Source organism: Dermacentor albipictus, chromosome 7 (genome assembly GCF_038994185.2).
Source record: "Dermacentor albipictus isolate Rhodes 1998 colony chromosome 7, USDA_Dalb.pri_finalv2, whole genome shotgun sequence".
Lineage (NCBI taxonomy): Eukaryota > Metazoa > Arthropoda > Arachnida > Ixodida > Ixodidae > Dermacentor > Dermacentor albipictus.
The window spans coordinates 34600618-34625088 of record NC_091827.1 but is presented as its reverse complement, the minus strand read 5'-3'; the positions used below and the strand labels follow the sequence as shown (position 1 = coordinate 34625088).

Here is a 24471-nt window from a genome sequence, read left to right as displayed (position 1 = left end):
GTAACTGATGCTTGGCTAAGGGAATCTGCCACGCAGACATGTCTGTTTCCATTAATTACTTCAAGCGTTTGCTGAAATTTTCAATACTCACTCAATGAGATTGTTAAAAGGCTGACCATCTTTCATCTTTGCCTTGCTTGTGTGCACTCCTTTTAAGCTTGACAGACAAATATAGTAATGCATTATCTATCGATACATGCAAGCAAGCAAGTTACAAAAGCTGAGGATTACCTGAGAGCGAATAGGACCCTGGCTAACATCAGAGAGGCCGCCTTGCGTCTTGCTGGCAGCCTCAGTTACAACATCAAACAGGTGCTTTCCTTCAGAAAGGCTCTGATGAAGTTCCTGAAACGAGATGTGAGAACACAAGTGTGAAAATGAACAAATAAACAAACTCGGCTACACAGCAGGGTAAGGAAGTCATGAGATCTGATCACATGATCGAATCGAAGACTGTTTCAATATGTAATGCTATGCCGTCTCAATTATCTCAATTACTGTATTAATGAGTGAGGTTTCTTTTGTTTTCTTATTGCTGCTGAGGTGCAGTCTCATTGTTTTATGCTTTGAAGTGCAAGTTGTTGTGTTACCTGTGCGCGTTGACAGGCCTGTTGCGTTCTCAAACCTGCGGTGTTATGACCCTATCTGAGGCTGCCTTCTACTTGGCACCTCCAGCTCCTTCTTGAACATTTATTGAGCTGTACAAGGGGTTTCTGCATCATGTAATTTCTGGAACATGTACAGATAGCAGTTGGCCGAGAACCACTTCAGTCTTGATTCATTGACAGCTGCTCTGCTTGTCAAGATTGTTACTGCTTAATTAAAATTTCGATTTGTGGGGCCAAAGTTCATCCAATAGTATATACATATTTATTCTTTATATTTATTATTTCCGACACCATTTCTGCTTCTGCACTGTATATGGTGAGCACCTCACAGATATGAATTTTTAACAAATCATCTGCTGTCCTGCTGAAACCATTGTGCATTCACCCGCATGCTTCAATAACACTTCAAGCTATTGCACAGAGCTATGATCAGTGGTCGATGCTAGCTCATCACAAAGAGCACATTGCAAAGATTGTGATGTCAGCCAAAAGTGAAACGCAAATTCATTAACACTGTCACACCTTGAGTTCTGCGAGGTGCTTCTGCACGGTGGCCAAGTCCGTGCCGGGTTCTTTGGCAGCGTTGAGTTTTCTCTGTGCGGCTTCCAGCCACTGGACAAACTTCTGCTTGGCCTTGTCGAATTCCTCCTGGCTACCCAGGGTTCTCTGAAGCTTGGTGACATTCTCCTAGGCAGTAGAAGGACATTTTTGAAAAAGTTAAAAGGTCATCAATGAAAAGGACATGCTGAATCCATTGTTCTTACTTCAGTGTCTTATCCTTCTGAAAAGATACATTTAAAAGAATGTGACAGCAACAGGACAGGTCCTTTTCCTGTTTCAGAAACTGTCCTGCCCCCTTTTCCTTCATTTTTGTAAGTGTGAAAAATATTCGGTAATACTGAGTTCCCAACAATAGTTTTTGCCTTAGCTAAGGCACATCCACATTCAGCTGTCATCTGCATAAGTGCTGCAAGCACCCATGTAATATAATTCCCAATAGCAATAAATATCTAAACTGAATCCTACGTCTGACAACTTATACAATGCTTACAAACGTGCAGTAACCCCTTCTGCTAACTATAGCATTGTAAGACAAACGAAACTCACACAAAAGACAGCAGTGATCCAAGCCAAAATGAGAAAGGGACCAAAAAGGAAGAGTTGTTTTGAAAAGTGTGACGGCATTTACATCCTCCCTCGATTCGTAGTGTTGAACACAACTGATAAAACCGGTTAATGTAGCTGTGGGTTCTGATGAAATTTCGTCCAACTAGGTAACCATCAAGGCATGCGGAAACACCAAATAATGATAAGGACACTGAAACATCCATTTTTGTCGTTTTTATGGTGAGTGACAAGATTTATGATTGCAGCAATAATACAGTCATTGATTTAGCAGCAAATCCAGACAGGAAGTGGGGTGAACAACCAATAATCATGCAAGCAAGTGACAAAAATGATGGCTTTTTTCAAGAATCTGGAAATCACGCTAACCTGGAGAGCCGCCACGAGGGAAGTGTAGAGCGTGGACAACTTGACAGCCTGGTCTCGAACTGGTGTCTGCGCGCTGAGCAGAAGAAGGCGTTCACACTCCTCATTCATCTCCTCCATGTCGGGCTTGTGGAAAGAAGCTTCTTCCAGAAGAGCCTGCATTGCCGACAAAGCATTATTACACGCATGCGACATGCTATGTGACGTGTCATGTGAACATTCTATCATATGGAAGACACATGCATTGTGACAATTTGTTCCTTCCGAAATGAAGCTTTAAAAGAAGACGGCAAGTTGTTTGAACTTGTAAACATAGTGCACTTCAAATTTGCACATTATACCAGAATGTGAAGCTACAAATGAGATATTTAAGGCATACCATTTTCGCTTCCAACGAAAACATGACAAGCTCTCACTTGTGAATGTGCCGACAGATATACGGGTACATGCAAGAGCTTGCGAAAATAGGAAAGCAGGTCGTAAATCTGTATGGTGAACAGGCACCGAGGTAGGCGATACCCACGCATGTTCACTAAACCTACACACGAAGACCAAATAAGAAAGCTGCAGACCTATTAAAAGTCACATAACTTGTGGCCTTGTCTGATGCTACAAAACATACAATAGATTCAGATCAACAATTCAAATCTATTTTGATAATCTATAGCTGCTAGTTGCAATTTGCAGCCACGGCTAGAGCTACCGAACATACAGTCAGATTCAGACAAGTAACGCAGGTACACATCACTTACTTTCAGCTGCTTCAGGTGGTCGGCATCAACTGCTGTAGATGCCAGGGCAGGCTTGGCATTTCCTTCAAACTGTGACAGCCACTGGGACATCGTACCATACAGCTCTCCAAAGTGCTCCCAGCACTGCAGGCACTCGTCGAGGGAGTCCTGAGCATCCTCGACGCCGTGCTCGAGCTGTTCCAAGTCCTGGCGTAGCTCCTGAAGGTTCTCCTGGAGCCGTTCTTTGCCGGACTGGTTCAGGCACGGGGACACCTCCTCCGTGCACTGCGCTACGTCCTTCACGAGAGCAACTCCGGTCGGCAGGCTTTCTCGGAGTTTCGAAAGCTGGGTTGCCTTCTCGCGGACCACGGCCTGGCTGCCCGTTGCATCAGAACACTTCTGCAGCTTCAGCTTGGCCTCCTTCAGCCACTGAACGGCCTGGGCATGGATGGATCGCTGCCGCTCCAGCGCTTCCACCTCCTTTTCCAGGCGGGCAGCCAGCTCTTCGGCTTCCTTCTGGAGTTCGGAGAAGTCTGCGATCATCTTCTTACGTTCCGGCGTGTTCAGCTGCTTTGTTTCCTGGAGCCGTTTCTCCAGGCTCGCCGCCGTGCCAGACTTGGAGGCGGCATCGGCTGTGATAGCCTTGATCTTGTCGAGACGCGTCTTCTTTTCCACTGCACCAGAGGCCTGTTCCGCACCGGATTTGGCTTCGGCAAGTTGTGCCCGGGCGTCGCTAAGCCACGACTCAAACTGCTGAAGCTCCTGGGCAAGCTCTCCGAGGGCTGACAACTGCTCGGAGAGTGCGGAGCGCACAGCGGAGACTTCCTGGAGCAGGCGCTCAAACTCAGCAGACGTGTTGTCGGCACTTTCGCGGATTGTTTTGATGCCTTCAGCAGATGTTGTTTCAATCACCTTGTCTGTAAGCTCCATCATGTAAGACACCTAAAAGAAAGAGTGTTGGGATATTGAAGTAAAAAGATTTAAAGATTCTTACTGACCTTATAAAGCTGGCCATGAGCAAGCTACTACATTCTATGTTAGGTTTTTCTTTCTTTTTATTTTTAACCCTTCAAACCACCACTAAAACAAACGTTCACATTTACCTCAGTCAAACAGACATGACGACAGACCTTGGGTTTTCAAACTGGCAATTGTGTCTTAAGTAAAAAATAGTCATGACAGTCTTAAGTATTCTTCCTACCTTGAATTTCTAAGCAAGTTCAATGTTTATTTGACACGTTTCAGCCCTACAGGTGTTCTGAACACTGAACAGTGCTAAAAATATCTTGTATTTTGAGGAAGATTCAAGAAGTGGAAAAATGAGCAGGTTTCAACCATAAGGGTTAAGCAAAACTGATTTTATCTCAATATACACATTTTTTAGCAGTGTGTTCAAAGGGGCTGGTTGGTTCATCATTGGAATAAAACAGAAACAGGGCGACACAGTACAAGCGAATAAAAAGCACAGGACAGAGTGCTCTGTCCTGTGCTTTTTACTTGCTCGTCCTGTGTCACACTGTTTCCATTTTGATCCAGTGCACATTTGATTCACCCAGAAGACTCACTCGCTCACTCACTACAAACAACAAAATGGACAATGAAGATTTGCATGAAATAATTTATAAATCTAGCACCTGTTTTCTTGACTTCTTGCACCTGCTTATACATAGTCACATTTCATTAACATGTCTTACATTCCCCACTGTATTCGTTGTTCATTTACCCCTATTTTGGGGCCTAGGTGACCCTCTTGCATTTCCTTACTGCTGCTGCAGGTGACTTATCTGAGTGACATTTAATCTCTTTATGGCCATTCAGTGTTTGCTTTTCATTCTGTGCTCCGTACTTACAATGATTTTTACTGATATCAGTAGTTAATTTCCAGAAAACTTGTCCTGTATGTAAGTAAAACAATAACGTTATGTCACTCTTTCAGAAACTTTCAGTGGTCATCATGGGCAAATGGGAAGAGATAAAATTTGGAATGGAGAGATTGAAAGATTTGAATATATTAACCGCCAATTTTTGCAGACATTAGACAATCCTAATTGAAGTATTTAAGTGCCAAAGATGGTACAAAAGCTATGAGAGAATCGTCGCAACGAGGTGAAATGTTCCACAAACGCCAAAGTGAAGACGGAAGCCCACGCAGAAGACAGTGCGAGAAGTGAAGTGAACAGAAAAACCTTCTTCAAGTTAACTGCATATTCCTGTGAATGACTGAAGACTAGAAAGAGTCTGAGTCTGTCTTTTTTGTTTGTTTGTTTCACCGCTCTCCCCTTGAGCTTTACTTTTACGTACAGCTTCAGGAGTGTGAAAAGCATTGTGCTGTTAGCTGTCACAAGCATCCATAAGAACGACCGTTGGGGTTTGACGTCACAAAGTAATGCCAGGGCTATGGGCTGCTGTAGTGACGGGGGACTCCAGATTAATTATTACTACCCGAGATTCCTGAACATGCACCATCCAGAGCACAGTTAACAATCAAATTAACTCATGGGGTTTGACAACCAGAAACTTCACAGTGCATTAGGAGGGATGCCACAGCGGAGGGCTCTGGATTAATGTTGACCACCTGGAGATCTTCAACACGCGCCCAAAGTGAGGTACACAAGCATTTTTTGCATTCAGCCTCCTCCATCGGATTGCAGCTGTCGCAGCCGGGCATTGAAACCATGACCTCATGCTTGGCAGCAGAATGCCATAGGCAATGAGACACAGCAGCAGGTCACCAATGAAACAACACTTAAACGAAACGAGAAAGAAGGCTTCAGAAGGACTTCAGTTTGACCTAGTTGGTGTTTACTGCATATCATATTGACCGCAAATAAAGACGGGGACAGCAGGAGGGAACCTGCGTTGTCTTTGTGTTCCCTTCTGCTGTCCCCGTCTTTATTTGTGGTCAATATGATATGCAGAGAAAGAAGGCATCGGAAAGACAAAGCCAGACCTTGTTTCGGCCCTGCTGCAACGTCGCCCAGAGCAGGTCGAGGCTCCTGAGACGGGACTCGGCGTCGTCCATGGTGGCCGAGGGCTTCTGCAGCTCGCGCAGCCGCTCCTGGGTGCTGTCGAGCAGCTCGGACACCTCGCCGTACATGCACTGCTGCTGCTGGTGCTCCTGGTAGTGTTGTTCGAGGGCGTGCAGCACCTCCTTGGCCAGCGACAGCAGGCTTGTGTAGCGCGCCGACAGCTGCGTGAACTGGTTGCAGATGCTCGAGTCCGAGTACGTCTCCAGGAGCAGCTGTGCCTTCAGGTTGAGCGTGTCAAACTCGGACTGCCACTCAAACACGGTCTGCAACAGGACCTGCATAAGCGGAAATGTCAACCATGCTCAGGTGAGACGAAGCAAATTCAAGAGACCCCTGCCTCCCTGTAAAAGAAGGGAGCTTGTATTTCTCGGTCGTAAGTTCGATGTAGAATTACATGCCAGCTCTGAAGTGAGAAAATTTTCGGTATGTTCTAAAACTCGCAACGTAAATACGTAATATGAAAGCCAGTACATCTTTTTGATGTACTAGCCGAATGGCGTACAGTCCATGTGAAAAGTCTACAAGGCATGCATTAGAATAAAATGGAATGCTTTATCTTGGCACAAATAAATATATACAAAATTCTAGTTCCAGTAAGCCTCGTATGGTTTGTGTGCGCAACTGGGAAATTTGAGCTCGGAAAAACCTAATCTATGTAGCATGGTTTCTTATAAGGAACCATGTTAGTGGTTTGCTGAATTTTGCTGAATTAGTGAACATTTTGCATCAGCAGCCAGTAAAATCATGTAACGCCATGTCGTTTAGATACAGTAGTACAGATGAATTCTGTCCAATGCTGCGCATTCTCTGGCTATGAAAAGATTCAGCTTTTTATCATGTCTAGTGCCCCATAAACTTTTGACATCGATGGTAAACTTGTATTGCTTGCCAAAGGACTCGGTGATAAGCTGGTAAGCAGGCACTCTTGAGTAAGTGAACAATGAGTAAATTCTTCAATGGGCGCGAGTGAAAAATACCCTGACACCATTTTCATCTTATAGAAGTAAGTCCCTTATGTCTGCTTGATCACTCATCTTGGAGCTGCAAATGAAGTTCAAGCTGTGTTCAAAACTACTGAAGCATAACCCAAAGCTGGACAAACCTGTATGCATCATACCTGTCATAAAATATGATGTAAAACATCAATTGTGTTCTTTTTTTCTTATCACACTGTTTCGCTGCATCACTCGAACATATTTCATGACTCAAATAAAGCTGCGCTCACACAGAACTGGCAAAACAATAGGGACCTTTAGGTCAAAGTTAGGGGATACACACCACCGCACATACAAAAGAATGCAAAAGAAGCACGAGAGAATGCAAGCACAGCGTTGGGCTTTGGGTACGCAAAGACGCTGGGACGTGCTATTTCAAAAATTCCTTAATTTCAGTGACCATAGCTGATGACCGGCAAATGTGTTGGTGACTTGCCTGGAACTCTTCCAGTTTGACCCGCTTGGACTCGAGGTCAGGCTGCAGTTGCTGGAACGAGCGAACCTGCGGCTCGTGCTGGTTCAGCCAGTCCTGGCAACGGCGGAACTGCTCCTCGTACTCGTCCCATTTGACTAGACCCACGTCCAGTGCAGATTTGACCTGCATCGAGCAACGACAACCCAGAAGTGTCAGCAGTCATGTAGGAGCCTTGAAGAGGCATGAGACGGCGCTAGCTATGGACACCATCCTAACCTAACGTAACTTCGCAGAAGCATGCTGACAATTGCTCCGCCTGATTGTCTCCTTTTGAAGTGCGAGGATAAGCAAGTCGCAGAGTTAATCGCAGCAAGAGCAGGTCTAACACTGCCAAGACCGATCAAGGCAGTTATAAGGAGCAGAGGTACAATGCTGCCACTCCACCAAGTTCACCCCGAACACAATGGTAATACCTGCTACATCAAGAAACTGGTGGCGTTTAACTTTACTCGCTAAACATCACCACTCACTGCATAGATTGGTATATTAAAAAAACTTCAAAAGGAGCTCGTAATGCTGCTAATCGTATACATACTTCTTTTCTTTTAAATGCAAGTGTAAACAGAAGGTCTCGCACTGTTTCTTGATTATAAGGGCTCCGTCTGTATTTATCTCTTCTTTGACATCTACGTGTTCAGATTTATAAGAATGAAACTTGAAATTGAAATCAAGGTACCAGTACCTGTGCCATGCGTTCTTCGAATTCCTCCACGGCCTTGACCAGCTGGCCAGCCTCTTGGTCGACGTGCTGCTGTTCTGCTTCGTCCTCCATGAAGCCACGCGCCGTCTCTGCCAAGGCAAGCATCAGCTGCAGCCGTTTCTGCCCTTCCTCCTGCTCGGCCTCCAGCACCTGTTGCATTCGAAAGCGACATTGTAGAACGTCCATTCACAAAGACATCAAGCGATGCCAACAGGATGACTTTGCCCCTCGCAATGCGTAAAAAAGGAAATGTATACAACTTGCGCCCTAATTCGAACTCCTAGGGACCATGCCGTTTTCTTAAATTTTCAGAAGCTTCAATTATTCGAAGTCACAAAAGAAAAGGGGATAAGAAACAGAACAGCAGCTTATTATACAAATGAATACACACACCTTGTTGTGTTCGAACCCACATACGCAGGGTCTGTAGCAGCCTTTCCGGAAAAAATTCAAGTATCTTCAAGAACATTCAAGGCCCTCACAAAGCATATTCGAGCATTAAAGCATTGTGATGCGTGACAGCTGAACAGCAAAACACTGCCTCAAACGAGCAAATATATATATGTATATTTTGTTCTTTATGCACAGTATGAAAAACTGCTTGCTAAGCCTTTTCCACATAAACAACCACCCAGCCACCGTAAACAATATGGCTCCCTGCCCCACAAGATACAAATCGGGTCAGGCTGTCTGGACTCTTCACTCACATAAACCTCATGGTCAGATACACAAGAAAATCCACTAAGATTAGCCAAAAGCAAAATTCAAGAGTTTTAAACACTCAGTCATACTCGAGAGCTTTCAGGGCCTTGAAAACCGCAGTTGCACAATAAAATATTTCAGTTACCACTACGAACCCTGCGTATGACCAGAACAGCACACAAATAGCTATGCATGTTGATCGGGTTATGCTTGAGGTGATCAGGTAAGCAGCACTATCACATAGTGGCATTTATCAACATACACATCAGTCTAAGTATCAAACATGGGCACATTTTAGCCGCTCACACACAATAAATGTCCCCTACTGGCTGTTTTTGGCTGCATTCCTTTACACCTGGTACACCCACAATGTTTGAATTAACTAAAATCCTTACTAGGCATGCCTGAGGCAATCAGCTTCAAACTGCATTGGAAGTATAGTATTAGTAAAAAAATGAGGAAACATATTGAACAAACCTAATCTTGAGGTCTATCTGCAGCAATACTTATACTTATTTATCTGAGCTTGGAATACCAGTACAGCACAGTACCAGCACTAGTACCATTACAGGTACCAGCACCCCTACTGGTACCTGTACATTGGGTTCATTCATGGAACTGACATACTGAAAATAATGAGGAGAAAAAACAACACATGCGGGATTACCTTCAGTGTGCCATGCTTGCTTCTCAACTCATTGCGGTCACCCGAAGGCTCCGCACACTTGTTCAGTTTTTCCTGTGCCTGTTCCAGCCAGGAACTGAGGTTAGCGCAGGCATCGATGAACTCTTGCAGATGGCCCATGACAGACTTCTGCTGCCGCAGAAATTCCTGCACGTTCACAGAACAAGATTTTTGAATGTTAGTAGCTGAAAGACAAGCCACCAATTTATTAAGTATGTCATTCGTGATGAAAATAAAGTTCACAATAGAAAGACTAATTACTAGGATGAAGACGTTACTTGTTACCATGCCAAGAAACTATAGCCAAAGGCTTAAAAAAACAGAAAGAGACAGTACATACAGGTACTCATTGAAGGAATGACTGTAAGCTGCTAATATTCACTCTATTTAACCGCTTCTGCCCTAGATCCTTGTTATCACCAGCTTAGCAAAATGATCAAACGAAAAAGTTGCTCTTCTGCTTCCCAAAAGTTTGCTGTTAACTGTTCATCTCTGAGTAGCTACTAGTAGCGAAGATGCCATGTGAGTTGCACGAACTATACATGAGACATGCTTTTTTTTTCTTCTATTCGAGAGGGAGGTGATGTGTTGGGAGACTGCACATTGCAGACAGCACCACTTCTGTTTTCTGTTGTCTGCTGAATATAAAACTTGTGTCATATTCGCTAAGGTTACCTATTAGCTGACAAGTGGCAGATAGAAGACATACAAGCACACAGTGCTCGCAATGAAACACGATAGACTACCCACCTTGACAGAGCCGGCCAGGTTGTTGTATTTTCCTGAGATCTCGGGCTTGGGGGCTGCCGAGGTCTGCTGGAGCTCCTGAGCCTTGATGGCGAGAGACTCAACCATGGGCTCGAATGACTCGACATCCTTTACAAGGCTCTGAAATGATATAAACAGGTGGACAGGCGTAAGTAATTGGCAGTTACCGTATTTTCCCAATATAACTCAAGCTTCTTTCTCAATATTTTCCACCTCCGAACATGCCTCATGTAATAGTATTCAGCTTGATGACACATATAAATCGTACCATATTTTTTTCCTTTTTCAGAAAGACCGAAAGACCCCTCATCGCATTATATTTGTGGTCACATTATTTAATGTGTAAATACAGTAATTGTGAAATGTCAGCAATCCAATAATTCATGGATAATACGCTCTGAGGGGGAAAGCTGTTTACTGAGGTCTTGTAGGATAAACTTGGATGACTGCATTGCATGAGTAGTGAAACTTGGTAGACAACTTTTCAGAACGTTTCTGATTTTGGTCAATTTTCATAAGAACATTGAGTCAGTCCTCATTGATTTATTTTTTCATATCAAGAAAGGTACAAGAGCCAAACATGATTGAGGCACATGACTGAGGTTCCTGCAGCTCAACAAGGTACAACAACACTACCAAACTACAATGTGGTATGTTAAAAACAAGAAAAACTCAGACAGCTTGCCAAAATAGATATTTGCAAGTCAGAATATACGTATAAAATACATGCTCCACACACAGCCACACAGCCACACAGCCACTATAATCTAGCTTGATCTATTAAATGGCATAAATATCATTCGTATCGGGTCAGTTTATGCCAAGTTATAGTAGTTCATTTCCCTTGATTTGACTAGAGTGCCAGAGATAATGCTTTTTTAAACAGTGAACATAGATAAAGCAACAGAGATAAAATGAAAGGGAAGAACACAGATGATCTCTCTGCTTGACTACACCGTAACATGGGAGGGAAAAGGGATGTGAAAGGTGAATGAAAAGAGAAAAAATAAATAAAAGAGGAAAGAATAGAAAAAGAAACTAAGACTACCTGTGAGGATACTGTCACACGCAGTCTGTCAAAGCACCACGCAACACAGTGACAGTGTCACACAGAGAGTCATACAGCATCACACTATGCACAATGTCACACCCAATCAGTCTGTTGCAAAATCTAGTCGCCCCTGCCTAAAGGGCAAATAGGGTTGCAATATAGAGGTCCCTTAATATTATTAGAGAGGCACTTGTGTACGAATGCAGCAACGGTGCTGCAGTGCCCTGTAGAGCAAAGAATACAAGTTTCTGAGGAAAACTACATAAGCGGCTGTTTGGCCATAATGTTTTGATAAACCTACACACGTATTGTAAGTACGTCCTTTATTTTCTACTTACATGTCATCCCCGTCACAATACCAACCTGCCACTTTAAAGTACGGTAAAAGAAAGATTTGATGCCCAGGTGAGGATTTTGCTAGGCAACATTCAGCGGGAACGGCAAGGAAATGGATTGGGTAAGAGGCTAGTAAGTTGAGCTTACGTTGGCCCTCCTGAGCCTGGCCTTGCGTTGCGTGACCGACTCCTTCACGGAGGTGCTCTGGCGTTTCTTCTTGACTTCCTCCAGCTGATTGTCGTGGTCGGCAATCCACTGCAGGAGGCGCTGCTCCGAAGAGCTGTAGTCGGTCCACTGAAGAAGGGCTGTCTCCAGAGATACCTGTCCAGAACGAGTGATATATGATAAAGATGAGTGATTAAGTTTGGCAAAGATTATATTTGCTTTAGCTTAAGCACGATATTTTTTTTTTCTCCTCCATTCTCACATTTACCAAAGAGTAGATGGGTGTTTGGAGTTGAAGCAGATGAGATGACAAAATTCTAAGCAGGAAATACGATTTTCTAGTAGGTGATATCAAAAGGAAACAATCCAAAGGGATTTTGAAGGTAAGAATAAAAATAAATGGAAGTTGGTAAGGTAAAATAACACTTGCTGCTACAAAAATTATTTACAGACACTAAGCAGCACTGTCATCTGAGATGGTGCTTTTTCCAGTGCTCAAGCAGCTGTTCCTGATGTCCAATAACAAAACTACTTTACTGTTGCGTCAAGCCTGTTTATCGCACCAACTACAGTCGAGTCTATTTCCGCCAACAGAAACAGCAGCTCGGAGAGAGGCACATTAAGCTGCAGGCTTACCTTGGCATCGGAAAGTTTGAGCACGAGGCGGTCCCACTGCTTCTGGAGGTCCTGCATCTCCTGGTTGAGCGGGGCCTTGCCAGACGTGTGTGTGCCTCGCAGGGTCTTCTCGCCGGCCGTCAGGGCTGCGTGCACCAGGGCGTGGCCTTCGTCTTGTTTCCTCACCATACCCTGCATGTGAAAAAAAAAAGCAACTGAAATGAGGATTTGTTTGGAATGTCATGTGTGTACACCTCAAGAAAACATAGAATCATACCTACTAGTAGACCGCTCTGGCTGTGGGAAAGGTGACTTATTAATGGGCATGTTGCTGAGTGAAGGTAGAATTTTCTAGACTTGTTTCCAGCCAAGAACATCATGTTAGTGGCATAGCTTCGTTAATACTGTATCTATAATTTTGTGCTTAGTTTTGTTATGTCCATGTTTATAGAAAACATGTGTAAGTATTGTGTAATTTTGACTGTTTCTGTACTGTGGCTCAGTTGTGAAGGTTCATAAATGCGTGCGTATAATGTATAGGTGTGTGTGGGTGTGCATTCATGCCGCATAAATAATGAAATGTTGCAAAATATGTTCCTTCCAAAGGTGAAAAAAAGAACACTCATTGGCTGCCTCGCAAAAGGGTAGCTCAGGCCTCGTCAAGTGAATGATATTTGTATTTGCTATGCGCAGAATAACAAGCCTCATCACCATAACCTTACACACACCATAATTCTTTTTTATTACTAGTCATGAGAAATTTTTGTGCAATACAAAGCCAGCACCACATCAATTTCTAAATTATTTTCATACACAACACAATCCAATGATCAACCTCTCACTAGTAGGTTCATCGGGCAACTGCTGAAACTTGTGAATGGCATGGAAAAGAAAGTAACGGGTACCACCTATTTCCTTTTTTTGTCTAGTTTGCCCATTTTGCCATTATCTTGCCATGTTTTGCATCACACGCAAGGCATGGCAGTGCAAAAAATTGAAGACAAAAGGGAAAGATCACTGGCATCGTACCTGCACTTTGGCAAGCTGGGCCTCCACATCGCTCTTGGCAGTGGTCGGGCCTGAACACTCGGCCAGGGAAGCGGCCATGCTGTCCATCCATTCGCGAGCGGCCACCGCGGCGGTGCGGTACTGCTCATGCTGATTGTAGACGTCGCGAGCCCTTCCAAGGAGATCCTGCAGGAGCAGCAAAGGCAAAGCATTTCAAGCACTGCAGGGAAGCTCTCCTCCGACCCTAGCAAAGCACAAACACAACCTGTAAATCACCACCATTCTCGGCTTGAGCTATTCGAGGTTGATGCCCTCGTCACAAGGCACATTGCGGCATTTATTGAAGTCGACGTGCACTGAACTTCTTGAAAGCAATCGAAGCACGAAAGGTGGTTGGGCACAGAAAGGTCAAAGTCACATGTACTTGAAAAACTGCTAGTAGCAGTGCTCAATCTAAAATGAGTTCAATCCACACTGACTCAAGTGTAATCGAAAGAACATGCACTATTACACCAGTGCGAATCTCTATGGCTAAAACTAAATGTGCCTTTTAAGGCTACACCCATGATAAAGGTAAGCTTGGATAATCATCAGTTATTAATAATTAGGATAAACTAAGGCCGTAGACAGGGAGTCGCATTCATACTACTACTACTACGTACTTATAGTTGGCCCTCCTACTAAAAAAGAAATAGTAGTGCAAAGGTAGACTATGAGTGCCAATGCAAGTTACACAAATTAATTTTTCTTTTTTCCACATTAGGTTCATAGTAGTCTCTGGGACCGTGGCTTGGTTGCTCACCTGGAAAAGCCTGCAATGCCATTCCAATGTTTCCCCCAAGAAAACATGCAAAGCAGCGCCGAGGACAGCTTTTGCTTACCTTGGCCAAGTTGAGAGTGACTTGGTATCGCGAGCTGACCAGCGTGAGCTGGTTGCGGATGTAGGTGTCTAAGTGTGATGTCAGCAGGCCCTGGGCGAGTAAGGTCACCCTGTCCAGAGTCTCGTGACCTTTCTCAAGCTCTTCCACAAGACCCTGCGTGAGACGTCAGCCATAAGGAGGTCAGTTGCACAGCTGGTAAGATGCACCCTGTGTGCACTTATTTATAGACACAAGACTCGAGCTGGCAAAACAGTTATGCAGGAATCCACTAGTAGGTGGAATAAATTTTATGAAAGAAAAAGCTTTTGCCTACCCGAGGGTAGCATGAACCTAGAGCCTATCATCCAAGCCAAATCTACATTATTTCTCAAGTCTTCAGATGTTGTGATTCCTTTGATGTGGTAAATGTTGCAGAAGTACGGTAAACGACTTGCACGAGGAAACACAGGAAGAAACAAAAAAAGTGGCACTTGACTTCGAACTACTTGTTATTTGTGCCAAAGTTCCCTTTTGTGAAGTAAAATCTTGCACAAACATCACACTTTCTTCAATCCTCTCGCATAAGCACATAGTGTCAACACAGGGACACTAAAAAGCAACATCGCATTGTTTTACACTGGTATTCTTTCAAAACACTATATTCTCTTGTTTAATGGAAAAATGTTGATCATTACTAGAGAAAACGAAGGCCAGATTTTCCTCTCTCGAATTTCGAGCCAGAACCTCAGTGCTGACGACATTGCAGATTTGAAAGTATTTTCTCACATAATTGGGCAGTACTGGTGTAGGAGTTTTCCAAACTTTCCGGTTTGAGCTATTGCTTCCTCTAGAATGCAATGTAGACCTTGTTTCACGAATGAACAGTGAACAAGACCTCAGTAGACACTATCAAAATCAGTGATGTCACGGTGAGCTGGTGCGCAAACATCATGTGGCATCGTCTTTTGTTTCCATGTCTTTCCTAGCTTACCAAGCCTCCACTCATGGTAAGAGTGACAACTTTGTAATTGCAGATGTGTACAGTGACCACTGCATACAAAGAAATAATTTTATTCAGAATATTGCATACTTTGAAGTTTATTGCTGCCCCGACTGTAGCACATGCATTTTAGACCGAAAAATTTGAAGCAGAGATCGTGCCAGACTCAGCTTAGTATGACGTACAATGAAGGAAAATGGTGGAGAACTACTTGGTGCTGCATACACGATGACCTCCTTTGTGTTCATTGAAATTAACTTCCAGAGGCAAAGAGCACTATGAAGGTTGCTCCGAAGTGGCGGCATTGTCATGTTGCCACGATCAATCATGGCTGTGTTTCAGTGGATACAGTAAGAGCTTCAGCGGTGTTTGAGTGGTAGTCCTGCATTACTATGAGTGTTTTAGAACATCTCTGCTTTCAACAAAACGCTGCTTATAACAAAGCTCATCTCTTCTCCCGATGACTTTACTATAATGTGGGTTTACTGTAATTTACTGGCACAGCTTAACTTGGCGCTTCTATTTAGTATCCCTTTAAACTAGCAACACACGGACACAAGAAACACGCACCTGTGCCGTTTCAAATGCCTTCTTCTTCTCTTCCAGCGTGGGCCACAGCAGTGTTCGCTGGTTCTTGATGTCGTCTTCCATCAGCTGCAGCCACTCACTCATGTGCTCGTACTCTTCGCGGAACTCCCGCAGCTGAGAGCATGTTGTGCCTACGGGGCGGGCAGAAGAGATGCAAACAAATTTTGGAACTCTTAATGTATTGCCAAGTTCCATTTCCCAAAACAGAAACTTCCAATGCATACCACTGCGACATGCTTTTCTTTTCTGTTTTGGACAGTCATTGCTATTAGGAGTTCCGCTGTCCCGCAAGCTGTGCTCCCAATAATGTGTTACTTGAACGTTTTGAGTATTGCAGTCATTTTTTTCCAGATAGACTGGCCAGCTATATCTGACCGTTGGGCGCGTAGACCGGTGTTTGCAGCACGTTCTGAAATTTACGTGGTCGCCGCAAACATATTGCGAAGAGGTAATCGTGCATCTGTAAGAATACAGTCAGATGCGAGTGCCATCACTGGATTCGATGAACGCTAACTGTCCTTGTCCTATTACAGCCGCCGTGTTGTATCTTGGTTTAGAGGGCACAAGTTCATCCAATAAATTGTTTACAGTTTGGTCCTCATCTATGACTGCCCACGCACCGTGACACCCATGAGACACTTCCGGAGATAAAAGAAGAGCGAACAATTTAGCGCTAACTAAAATGCATCTTTTGTTGTCACCTTCCCCACTTTTTGTCAGAAAATGACAGCTCCATGTGAAACCTGGACCAAGTTGTTTAAAAGAAGAAAAAAAAATGCCTAGCCAGACATGCACAATATAATGCAAATAAAGTATAATTGCTTATGTGTATCTGAAGTGCCAATGACCACCGCATTTTGTCCAATTATGTACTTCTGCAAAAATCGGCGATGGCAACTTACCCAGCTTTTCCTTTGTGGTTGAAATCTCATCGAAAAGGCTCGTGAGGTCGCCCTTAAGTGCAGAGACCTGATTGTCCAAAAGTGCAATGCCAGGCTCTGACGTAGAAGCTTTTGTTGTCTCGGCAGCAGCGACCACTGCATCGAGCTTTAAGTTTCCTTCTGCACGCTTGGCCAGTAGGTCCTACAGAAACGAGTTAAAAGCGTTGCTTATTATACTTCTTTCTTTCTCATTCAAGTGAGTGAATATATGCTTACAAAGCGATTTAAAATAAAAGAAAAGGATTGCAATAAGAAAGAAAAGAGTATGACTACTAAAATAAAAGCAATCAAGCAAAATTGAAAGAGAGTTTACTTTATGATGCGAAGGGTGAGAGGCTGAACTGAAACAACATTGTGCAAAGCCCCAATCGGAGTGAAGGTGGACTTATACATGACAATTAAACATGACAGGCTAGCATTATGAGGAAAGTGAATTGAGGAAGTTGGTTAGCATTCATGTAAAAAATTCAGTGCAGAAACAGACATACAGACTTCAGAAAGAGGAGAGCAGAAAGAGGAGGTGGCTGGTTTTCTAAATTTAACTTCGCCACACGTTTTTTTAAAGTCAGCTCCGCCACAATAAACCAGTGTTATGCAATAAAGCATACGACCATTGCAAAGGCAGTTTTGGTTTCGTGCCTGACTGCACCACGCAGCCAAGCTTCGGCCCAATTACTTTAAAAATAAAAGAAAGGTGCACGTTAAATCAAGTAAATAGTTTAATCGGACATTGCTAGCTACAGTCATTGCTTGAAAATCTTCCTAGGGTGGGCCGAACAAAGGCGTTTTCGACAAGAGATGACACGTGTTTCATGCATTCACTATTCCCTAAGCACTGCAGGGAGAGATGCTGCCACTAAGGAGGTCACTATCGGGGTCACTAGTCGTGCGTACTGACTGGTCAAGTTCGAATTATCCGGCAAAGGCCAATTTTAGGATTGAAACAACTAAGGGTTGGAGCCACAAAGATGTATGGGCGCCAGCCGAAACCTTTGGTCGGAATTGAATTAACCTAAAGATCAAGTTCACCGGAGTTGAATCAATGGAAGTCTACTTATTAAGTTTTTACTACTTCAAACAGATTTCGTGGCCACTTACCTCCAGAACTGATATGCTTGATTCAAGGCTGAGCCTGTCACTCAGCGAGCGGGTGAATGGCGGCACTTTTTCTCTCAGCTGACGTAACCAAGACACCAAGTCGTCGCAGGCGTTTTTGAAGTCGAGGTGACTCCTGTACGCCTTCTCCGTGGTCTCGACAAGTTTCTGAACAGAACATAAGGATGATAACAAGCACTCTCTAGAAGCACTTCCATGTGATTTAAATTCACATCCAAAACACTCATAGAAAAAAAAAATGCATGGGGGAAGAAAAAAAAGAAAAACAGGAGATAGTGTGACAAGCTATGGGAAGAAAAATGAGAGGTGCAATATCAAGAGCAAGAAAGATAGCAGTGTGATTCTGAGGACAAAAAAGGGGTTGATAACATGCTAGATAAATAATGATTACTTGGGAGAGAAGGACGAGTTCTTTAAGGAAGAATGAAATTTTGAACAGATAAGCAGTGGCCCACTACAGCAATGCAACTTATAAGAAGGAGGTGCAATGATTATGGAAGCTCACCCAAGTAAATCGTTAAGCGACACCCAGAACAACATTAGTTGGCTCAAGACAGCTATGGTGGCGGTTTCTCTGAATTTATGTGCTGCCTTCCTTTCGGCAACATTATACACTCATTTTATTTGATCGTTGCCAAGGCTTGCCAAGTTTTATGGCTTGGCATATTGATGGACACATTGAAAGATGAAAGAATCCACAACAGCTAGAGTAATTAAATAAGCTAGGTAGCCACAGAGACTCCAACCAAGTGATAAGGTAAAAAAAAAAAATCCCATTATAGCAGAGCTGCGCTTGAAATAGAAATATATAAAAAGGGTGGTGCAGAAGGGACAATTGAAAAGTGTTGGTAAAAGCATTTGCCTTGCAGCAAGCCTGATCTGACCAATGATGGTTGCAACGGTGACAAAACAAAGAAAGGCAAGATTGCAAGAAGTGTGCAATTTACTTCGCGTTAAGTTTTGCTCATGCCTTTAAGCACTTGCTGGAGAAGCAAATTGTTTAGAGCTTTCAAGAGAGTTCTTACCTCTGCACGCTTGCACGCGTCCTTGAACCGCTCAACAGCTTCGAAGGCTGGCTCCGAATGCTCGTTGCCCGGGTGACTCTTGGCTAGCTCGGCGGCTCGTGATTTCAAGTTGTCAACCTGTGCTTGTTCTTGCAGAAGGCGTTGCTCCAGGACCTGCATATGGGAGTAGTGATTGTGCAACTGAGATTACAAGTTAAAACTATCGGCGCAGTTTAAACAAAGCAAAATTTGTTTCAGTGTTGGTATTTTTGCGCTAATGCAGCTTATTTGGAACTTGGCATTGGCACGCTATGTGCTCTTGTGTGGGAATAAAACACAAAGGAGAGAAAAACCAACTAAAACGCATACTGATGCTTTAAAAAAGAACGCCATCATGTGTGACACTGGAATGATTACCCTAGCAGAATCTAACAGTCTAACAGGTTTTGTAATAGTTTTGGGGTGCAGCCTACTAGGCTAACAGGAATATGCATGAGTCTTATACAAGGTTACACACAATGTACATGCATGCCACTGTGGCATGCTATGAGCACAGGCTGTATCGTTGCCCGGTTATGCCTGCATGTCAGCTACAATTTCCTAATGCACCTGTTAGTGCCACCACTAATAGGTCTACTCAACCAAATAACAAAGGCTATTGGTCTAGTCCTATTAGCATAATCCTATTTGTCTCATCCTATCAGTCTAGTCCTAATGTACTGATACAAGTGTCAATAACTTAATAGGCTATTAGTCTTCATATTTGAATTTTTGATAGAGTTAATGCCTAAATACCAAGCTCTGAGGTTTCAGTACATTTAGCAGTGCTTTACGCATTAGTACTGGGTTTCAGATTCAGGTAGCCTCGTGTAAACATGTCATTTTTTTTTTTCATTTTAAGTTTTCCTCTGGCCTGAAAGTAGCGAAACACCCCTAAGAATTTACGCAGCACATTAGGCACAGGAACATTACAAAAACAATCTCAAGAACAACTGCAAGAAACCAACACACAATGAAGCCAAAGAATGCACAGAGGGAACTGATTTTATAACTTTCACTTAATTACAGAAGAGTGTTAAAGAAGAGTAGAAGAGTGCAATTAGCTTCATGTTCTTAATAAAGGAAAAGGAAGATGAAATTAGGAGAAAAGACCACTTTGCCACTAGTTGCAGCCGAATACATAACCTCGACACAACGCATGTGGATGCTCTACCACTCAGCAGATGCTTTCCAGCCAGGCTAAATGGTAGAGCATAACACCCATCATGCAAATGTTGTGGATTTAGCTCTCTCCAGCAGTGAAGTTGTCTTTTCTCCCACTTCAGTTTTTGTTACTAAAGAATGCAAAAGTTTGCCATAAATTTAACCACTCATCTTTAACTAATTATACAGGTAATTTCCCCTATGCTTTTCTTTGAATCATTATCTGTTGACTTCTTTTAGTTGTAACTAACGCCCAAGCCTCTTTGTTCCCCTTAATGCTCACTCTCAAAAAGACCCTAACCATTAGTGAAATGAACACTGAACTATGTTAACAAACCTTTGATCTCGGTTCCCCTTATTCTTCACGCTAAAAAATACAATGCAAAGTTCACTGAAATTAAAGTGAACATTTACAAACCTTTGATCGTTCGGCGTGTGCTTTCTTTTCAGCCAAGGTCTCTTGCAGTTTCCCTGCGTCTACTAAGGAGGCTTCTATGCCCTCCACAGCAGACAGAACCTGTGAGAGAAAAATGACAGACGTGTGCTTTAACATGAAATCAAGTCGGATGACATCTCATTTGTCTTACGTGGTCAGCATCACTTTTTCCTTTTGATTGATCGATTCACTCATTCATAGAGTTTAACATCCCAAAGAAATACTGGAGTTATAAGAGACACTATAGTGGAGGTGCTCTGGATTAATTTTGACCACCTGGCATCCTTTACATGCACCTAAATCTAAAGTACATGCACTCTTGCACTCTCCCCCCATCTGAAAGCAGCTGTTGTGACTGGAAATTTTAACTTTAACCTTATGCTCAGAAGCAGTACACCACAGCCAGCGAGCTACAGAAGTGGGTGTTTTTGGTCAAAGTGTTTCAGCAACTCTGAAAGTGGCCTTCTCCGGAGTGGGAAACACATCACTGCAAATGATCACTTCTACAAACTCAGCAAGAGTAAGTTCTTTTTATTTTTATTTCCCCCAGGTATCTGGAACTATGCAAAGTACTATCACTGCCTTTTTTTTAGCCTATTTAGCTGCTCCTGTCCAGCCACAAGCGTTGAGAAATTCAAAAGAGTTACAGGTTCACGTAGCAGGTGCAGGCAAATCTTCCTGTAGTGACATTCAGTGACTCCTGTGTCACTTTAGCATCAATCCCTGTTCTGCAATGCAATGAGGTCACTCAAGACATGGCCAGCTAGACTGCCCTGTTATTTTATGCAGGTGGTGGCTCAGACTAGAGAGTAATTTTCAAGCGACATCATTCCGACGGAAAACAGAGCAGTAAGTGAGCTGTGCCTGCTTTTATGCACGGGCAAGAAGGGCTTTCTGTAACGCATCAGTTCCCACTTTTGGTGAGGGCTGGACCTGAGCAAGTTGACAGTAGTGGTGCTACTAGCAGAAGTCCTTATGGAGGGGGATGTGCAATTGTCGGGTCGTCACGACAAGAAGCACAAGTCCCTAGCTTCTGCACTCCTTGCCAGGAAGAGCTAAACCACTACACCTTGTAATGATGTTTGATCGATTAAGCTAGAACTGATTTTTAAGAAATCTCACTCTGGGACAGCTGATTTGTGCTCTGGCCTCAACCAGCATAACCATCCTACATGTCCAGGGGGCCATCTTCCGCCTTCTCCATCACAGTGACCTTACTGATAACTGGCACTACATGAAGATGATACAGGCCAGCTGTCAGATTTTATCAAATTTTTCTGTCTACCCAAGTCCGTGAACAGCCGTCACATTGTAAGGACAAGGCAATATGAAAACAAACAGGACACAGGAAAGAGAAAGACGCGGCAGTAGCTTCTGCTAAACACCCCCTTAATGTCCAAGCAGCACTGTCACCGGCCGTGCTGATGAAAAAAATGAGAACAGCCCTGCAGATGTACATCATGTAGAGGACATTTAATAATCACCTGACGTGACTGCGGCCATTATAGGTCTACCGTTATTTACCTCAGTGATACTGAATAAATGCATCCATGCTCGCCTCCTCGGAAACATTTAAATTTGCAGCCGATGGCAGCACTGCCAGGTGTCTCCGCCCCCTGTTGCAAGGGCTTACCTGCTTGGTGAGTGTGCTCAGGCCTCCCCAGAGCTGGCGGGCGTGATCCAGGGTGGCCCTCAGAGCTGACAGTCGCTGCAGCAGGGCCAGCTTGGCCTCGGTGAGGCTCTGCAGTGTCCGGCTCAGGGGACCGTGACCCACGGGGGCCGTCTCGCCCAGCACCGTCTGGCACTGCTCGGTGGCGGATTGCACCAGCGACACCAGCGCATCCTTGTTGTGCGACACCTCCTGTGGGGGAGCAAAAGAAACTTTGCAGATCTAAGCAAATCCCAGTGGCTTACATAAAATGTCACAGTAGCCGCATTTGACTGTGTGCAATAAGCGTGTGCAGCAAATACAAGTGGGGAAAACCAGGTATGCATCAACAAATTGCGCATGCTAAGGTGTGAAGAGACGATGCAAAATGATACAAGACATGGAGTACCGTATAGACTCGTGAAAGGGCCGAACGTTTCTTTTTTGGCAATTTTGACCAGGTGCGGCCCTTACGGGAAGCTGAACGTTCTGGTCAAAATGTTGCTAGTGCAGTTGGCAACTTGTGCACACACTGGATGTACCATTGCAGTGAAGCTCAATCCGCAGCTCTTGCCATCTAGTAGCGGCACGCGGAAGTATGCAGCGCGTGAAAATTTGCCGATGTGCGTGTGATTGCTTCTCCATTGGAAATTTTTTTCACAAATTTTTCGCTGCCAAATCGGGGGTGTGGCTCTTAAACAGGTGTCGCCCTTACACGAGTCTATATGGTGGCTTTTTCACATGTCTTGCAAAAACACTTTTCCACGATTGTGATCAACCATGGCAGCATGAACACGGTGGACCCTTGTGAAAAAATGCATCATAGCACTTGCTTTGGGAGAAGGAGCAATCAGCCAAGTGTCATGAGCCTCGACATGGTGTCTTGTGTATGTAAGCTTCGCATTTGACTTGGATCTGCTAAGAGGGTTGCATTGTGACCAAACAATAACATAAAGACATCGCAAGGCTTTGATCTGCAGCTCAAATTTGGTGTTCTGTCATATATCCCCGTGTCAATGGTTACTCTATGTCTGCCCACCACATGAACGCCAGGACAACACGCTCATGGCCCAGTTGCCCGGTGCTACGGTGCCCGGTGCATGAGTAATCAGCTCTTCCAGAACAAGACAGTCATTTACCGTCTCTACTAGTGAATGGCACCCGGACACTGTGGCAGGTATTGGTTACTGAACGACAGTACTTTAAACAGGCATAGCTGAACGCCTAAACTATCCTGTCTGTTCTTGAGAGCTGCAATGTACGTTTTATCACTGCCCTTTATGTGTGTTCCATACAGTCTCCGACCATAAAGAGCATTTCGTGATGTTCAATGACCTATCTCTAGTGCTTCCAATAACATGGGCCCACACACAGACTCCTTTCCCATCCCACATCTCAGCCAACCTTTAACATTATTTCACATCCCTAAGTATCTCTAAAATGTCACTAGGGAATGAAAAGCCGCTTTTTTACACATTAATTTCTGAGTGTGCAAGGTAACTTACGCCAGTGATACAGCTTTCTTGAAGTACTCTCGACAGAGCACATTGGCAGCCATTCGTTTTATTCCTCAGCTGCATGATACTAGCTCACATCTACTCAACATCCATGAGACTAAAGAGTGGAATGGCAGACGCACCTGGATGATGGCCAGCTTGCTTTCCAGCTGACTCAGCGAGCCATCCGTCAGTTCGCACTGGTCGAGCTTCTCGTTGGCCTGCTTGATCTGCTGCTGAGCATCAGCCACCTGCTTGTCCAGGGTCTGGTGGTTGGTGACATATTGGGTCCACTTTGTGACTGCCTCCTGGATAACAAAGAGCAAAGTTGGTTATGCTTTTTTAAAAGGCACACTTAAAAAAAATTTTAAACTGAGCCTGGCTTAAGCAGTTGACCCCCGCGCCCCGTGCCCTCAGCTTTGCTTTTGTGTTGTCATTTCAACAGTTCGTGGGGTTCATACACGACTGCAAGATTTTAGTACATGACAGCATGATGACAGTGATGACAACATAACAACAATAATGATAATGACAACATGACACATGGTGCAGCACAGTGCAATGAACAGATCAAGCCCTGTTTTGAGCTTTAAGTGCTGTTGCACTAACATGTTGCATGTTGCATCAGTATCCTTCAATAATTAAATGATGCATGGGCTGCAGTACAATTATGCAAGCTACTGCATAGTAGGTACTGCATAGCTAGGAAAACTTTTGTATAATATTCTTCGTCACTTTCAGTAACTGGTATAAATTCTGGCGCAGTGAAACCTCTTTATTTAAAAAAAATTTAAAGCCCGGAAGTTGGCGGTGTGAGTCT

The 24471-nt window shown here is 43.9% G+C and overlaps 1 protein-coding gene across 1 annotated transcript in view; it reads right to left on the bottom strand.

The window, feature by feature from the left end:
• The window catches only part of Msp300 (Muscle-specific protein 300 kDa), a 314508-nt gene that overhangs the window by 88034 nt on the left and 202003 nt on the right, over positions 1-24471 (bottom strand). The window contains exons 74-93 of the mRNA XM_070521946.1: positions 23795-23959; positions 22141-22368; positions 20490-20588; positions 18890-19042; positions 17847-18011; positions 16710-16890; positions 15790-15938; positions 14241-14393; positions 13381-13545; positions 12373-12543; positions 11719-11892; positions 10167-10304; positions 9399-9563; positions 8012-8179; positions 7291-7452; positions 5781-6134; positions 2852-3772; positions 2103-2255; positions 1131-1295; positions 232-345 (exon numbers count right to left, since the gene is read on the bottom strand). Coding sequence (XP_070378047.1) covers positions 232-345; positions 1131-1295; positions 2103-2255; positions 2852-3772; positions 5781-6134; positions 7291-7452; positions 8012-8179; positions 9399-9563; positions 10167-10304; positions 11719-11892; positions 12373-12543; positions 13381-13545; positions 14241-14393; positions 15790-15938; positions 16710-16890; positions 17847-18011; positions 18890-19042; positions 20490-20588; positions 22141-22368; positions 23795-23959 — 4143 coding nt within the window. The remainder of the gene's footprint in view (positions 1-231; positions 346-1130; positions 1296-2102; positions 2256-2851; positions 3773-5780; positions 6135-7290; positions 7453-8011; positions 8180-9398; positions 9564-10166; positions 10305-11718; positions 11893-12372; positions 12544-13380; positions 13546-14240; positions 14394-15789; positions 15939-16709; positions 16891-17846; positions 18012-18889; positions 19043-20489; positions 20589-22140; positions 22369-23794; positions 23960-24471) is intronic.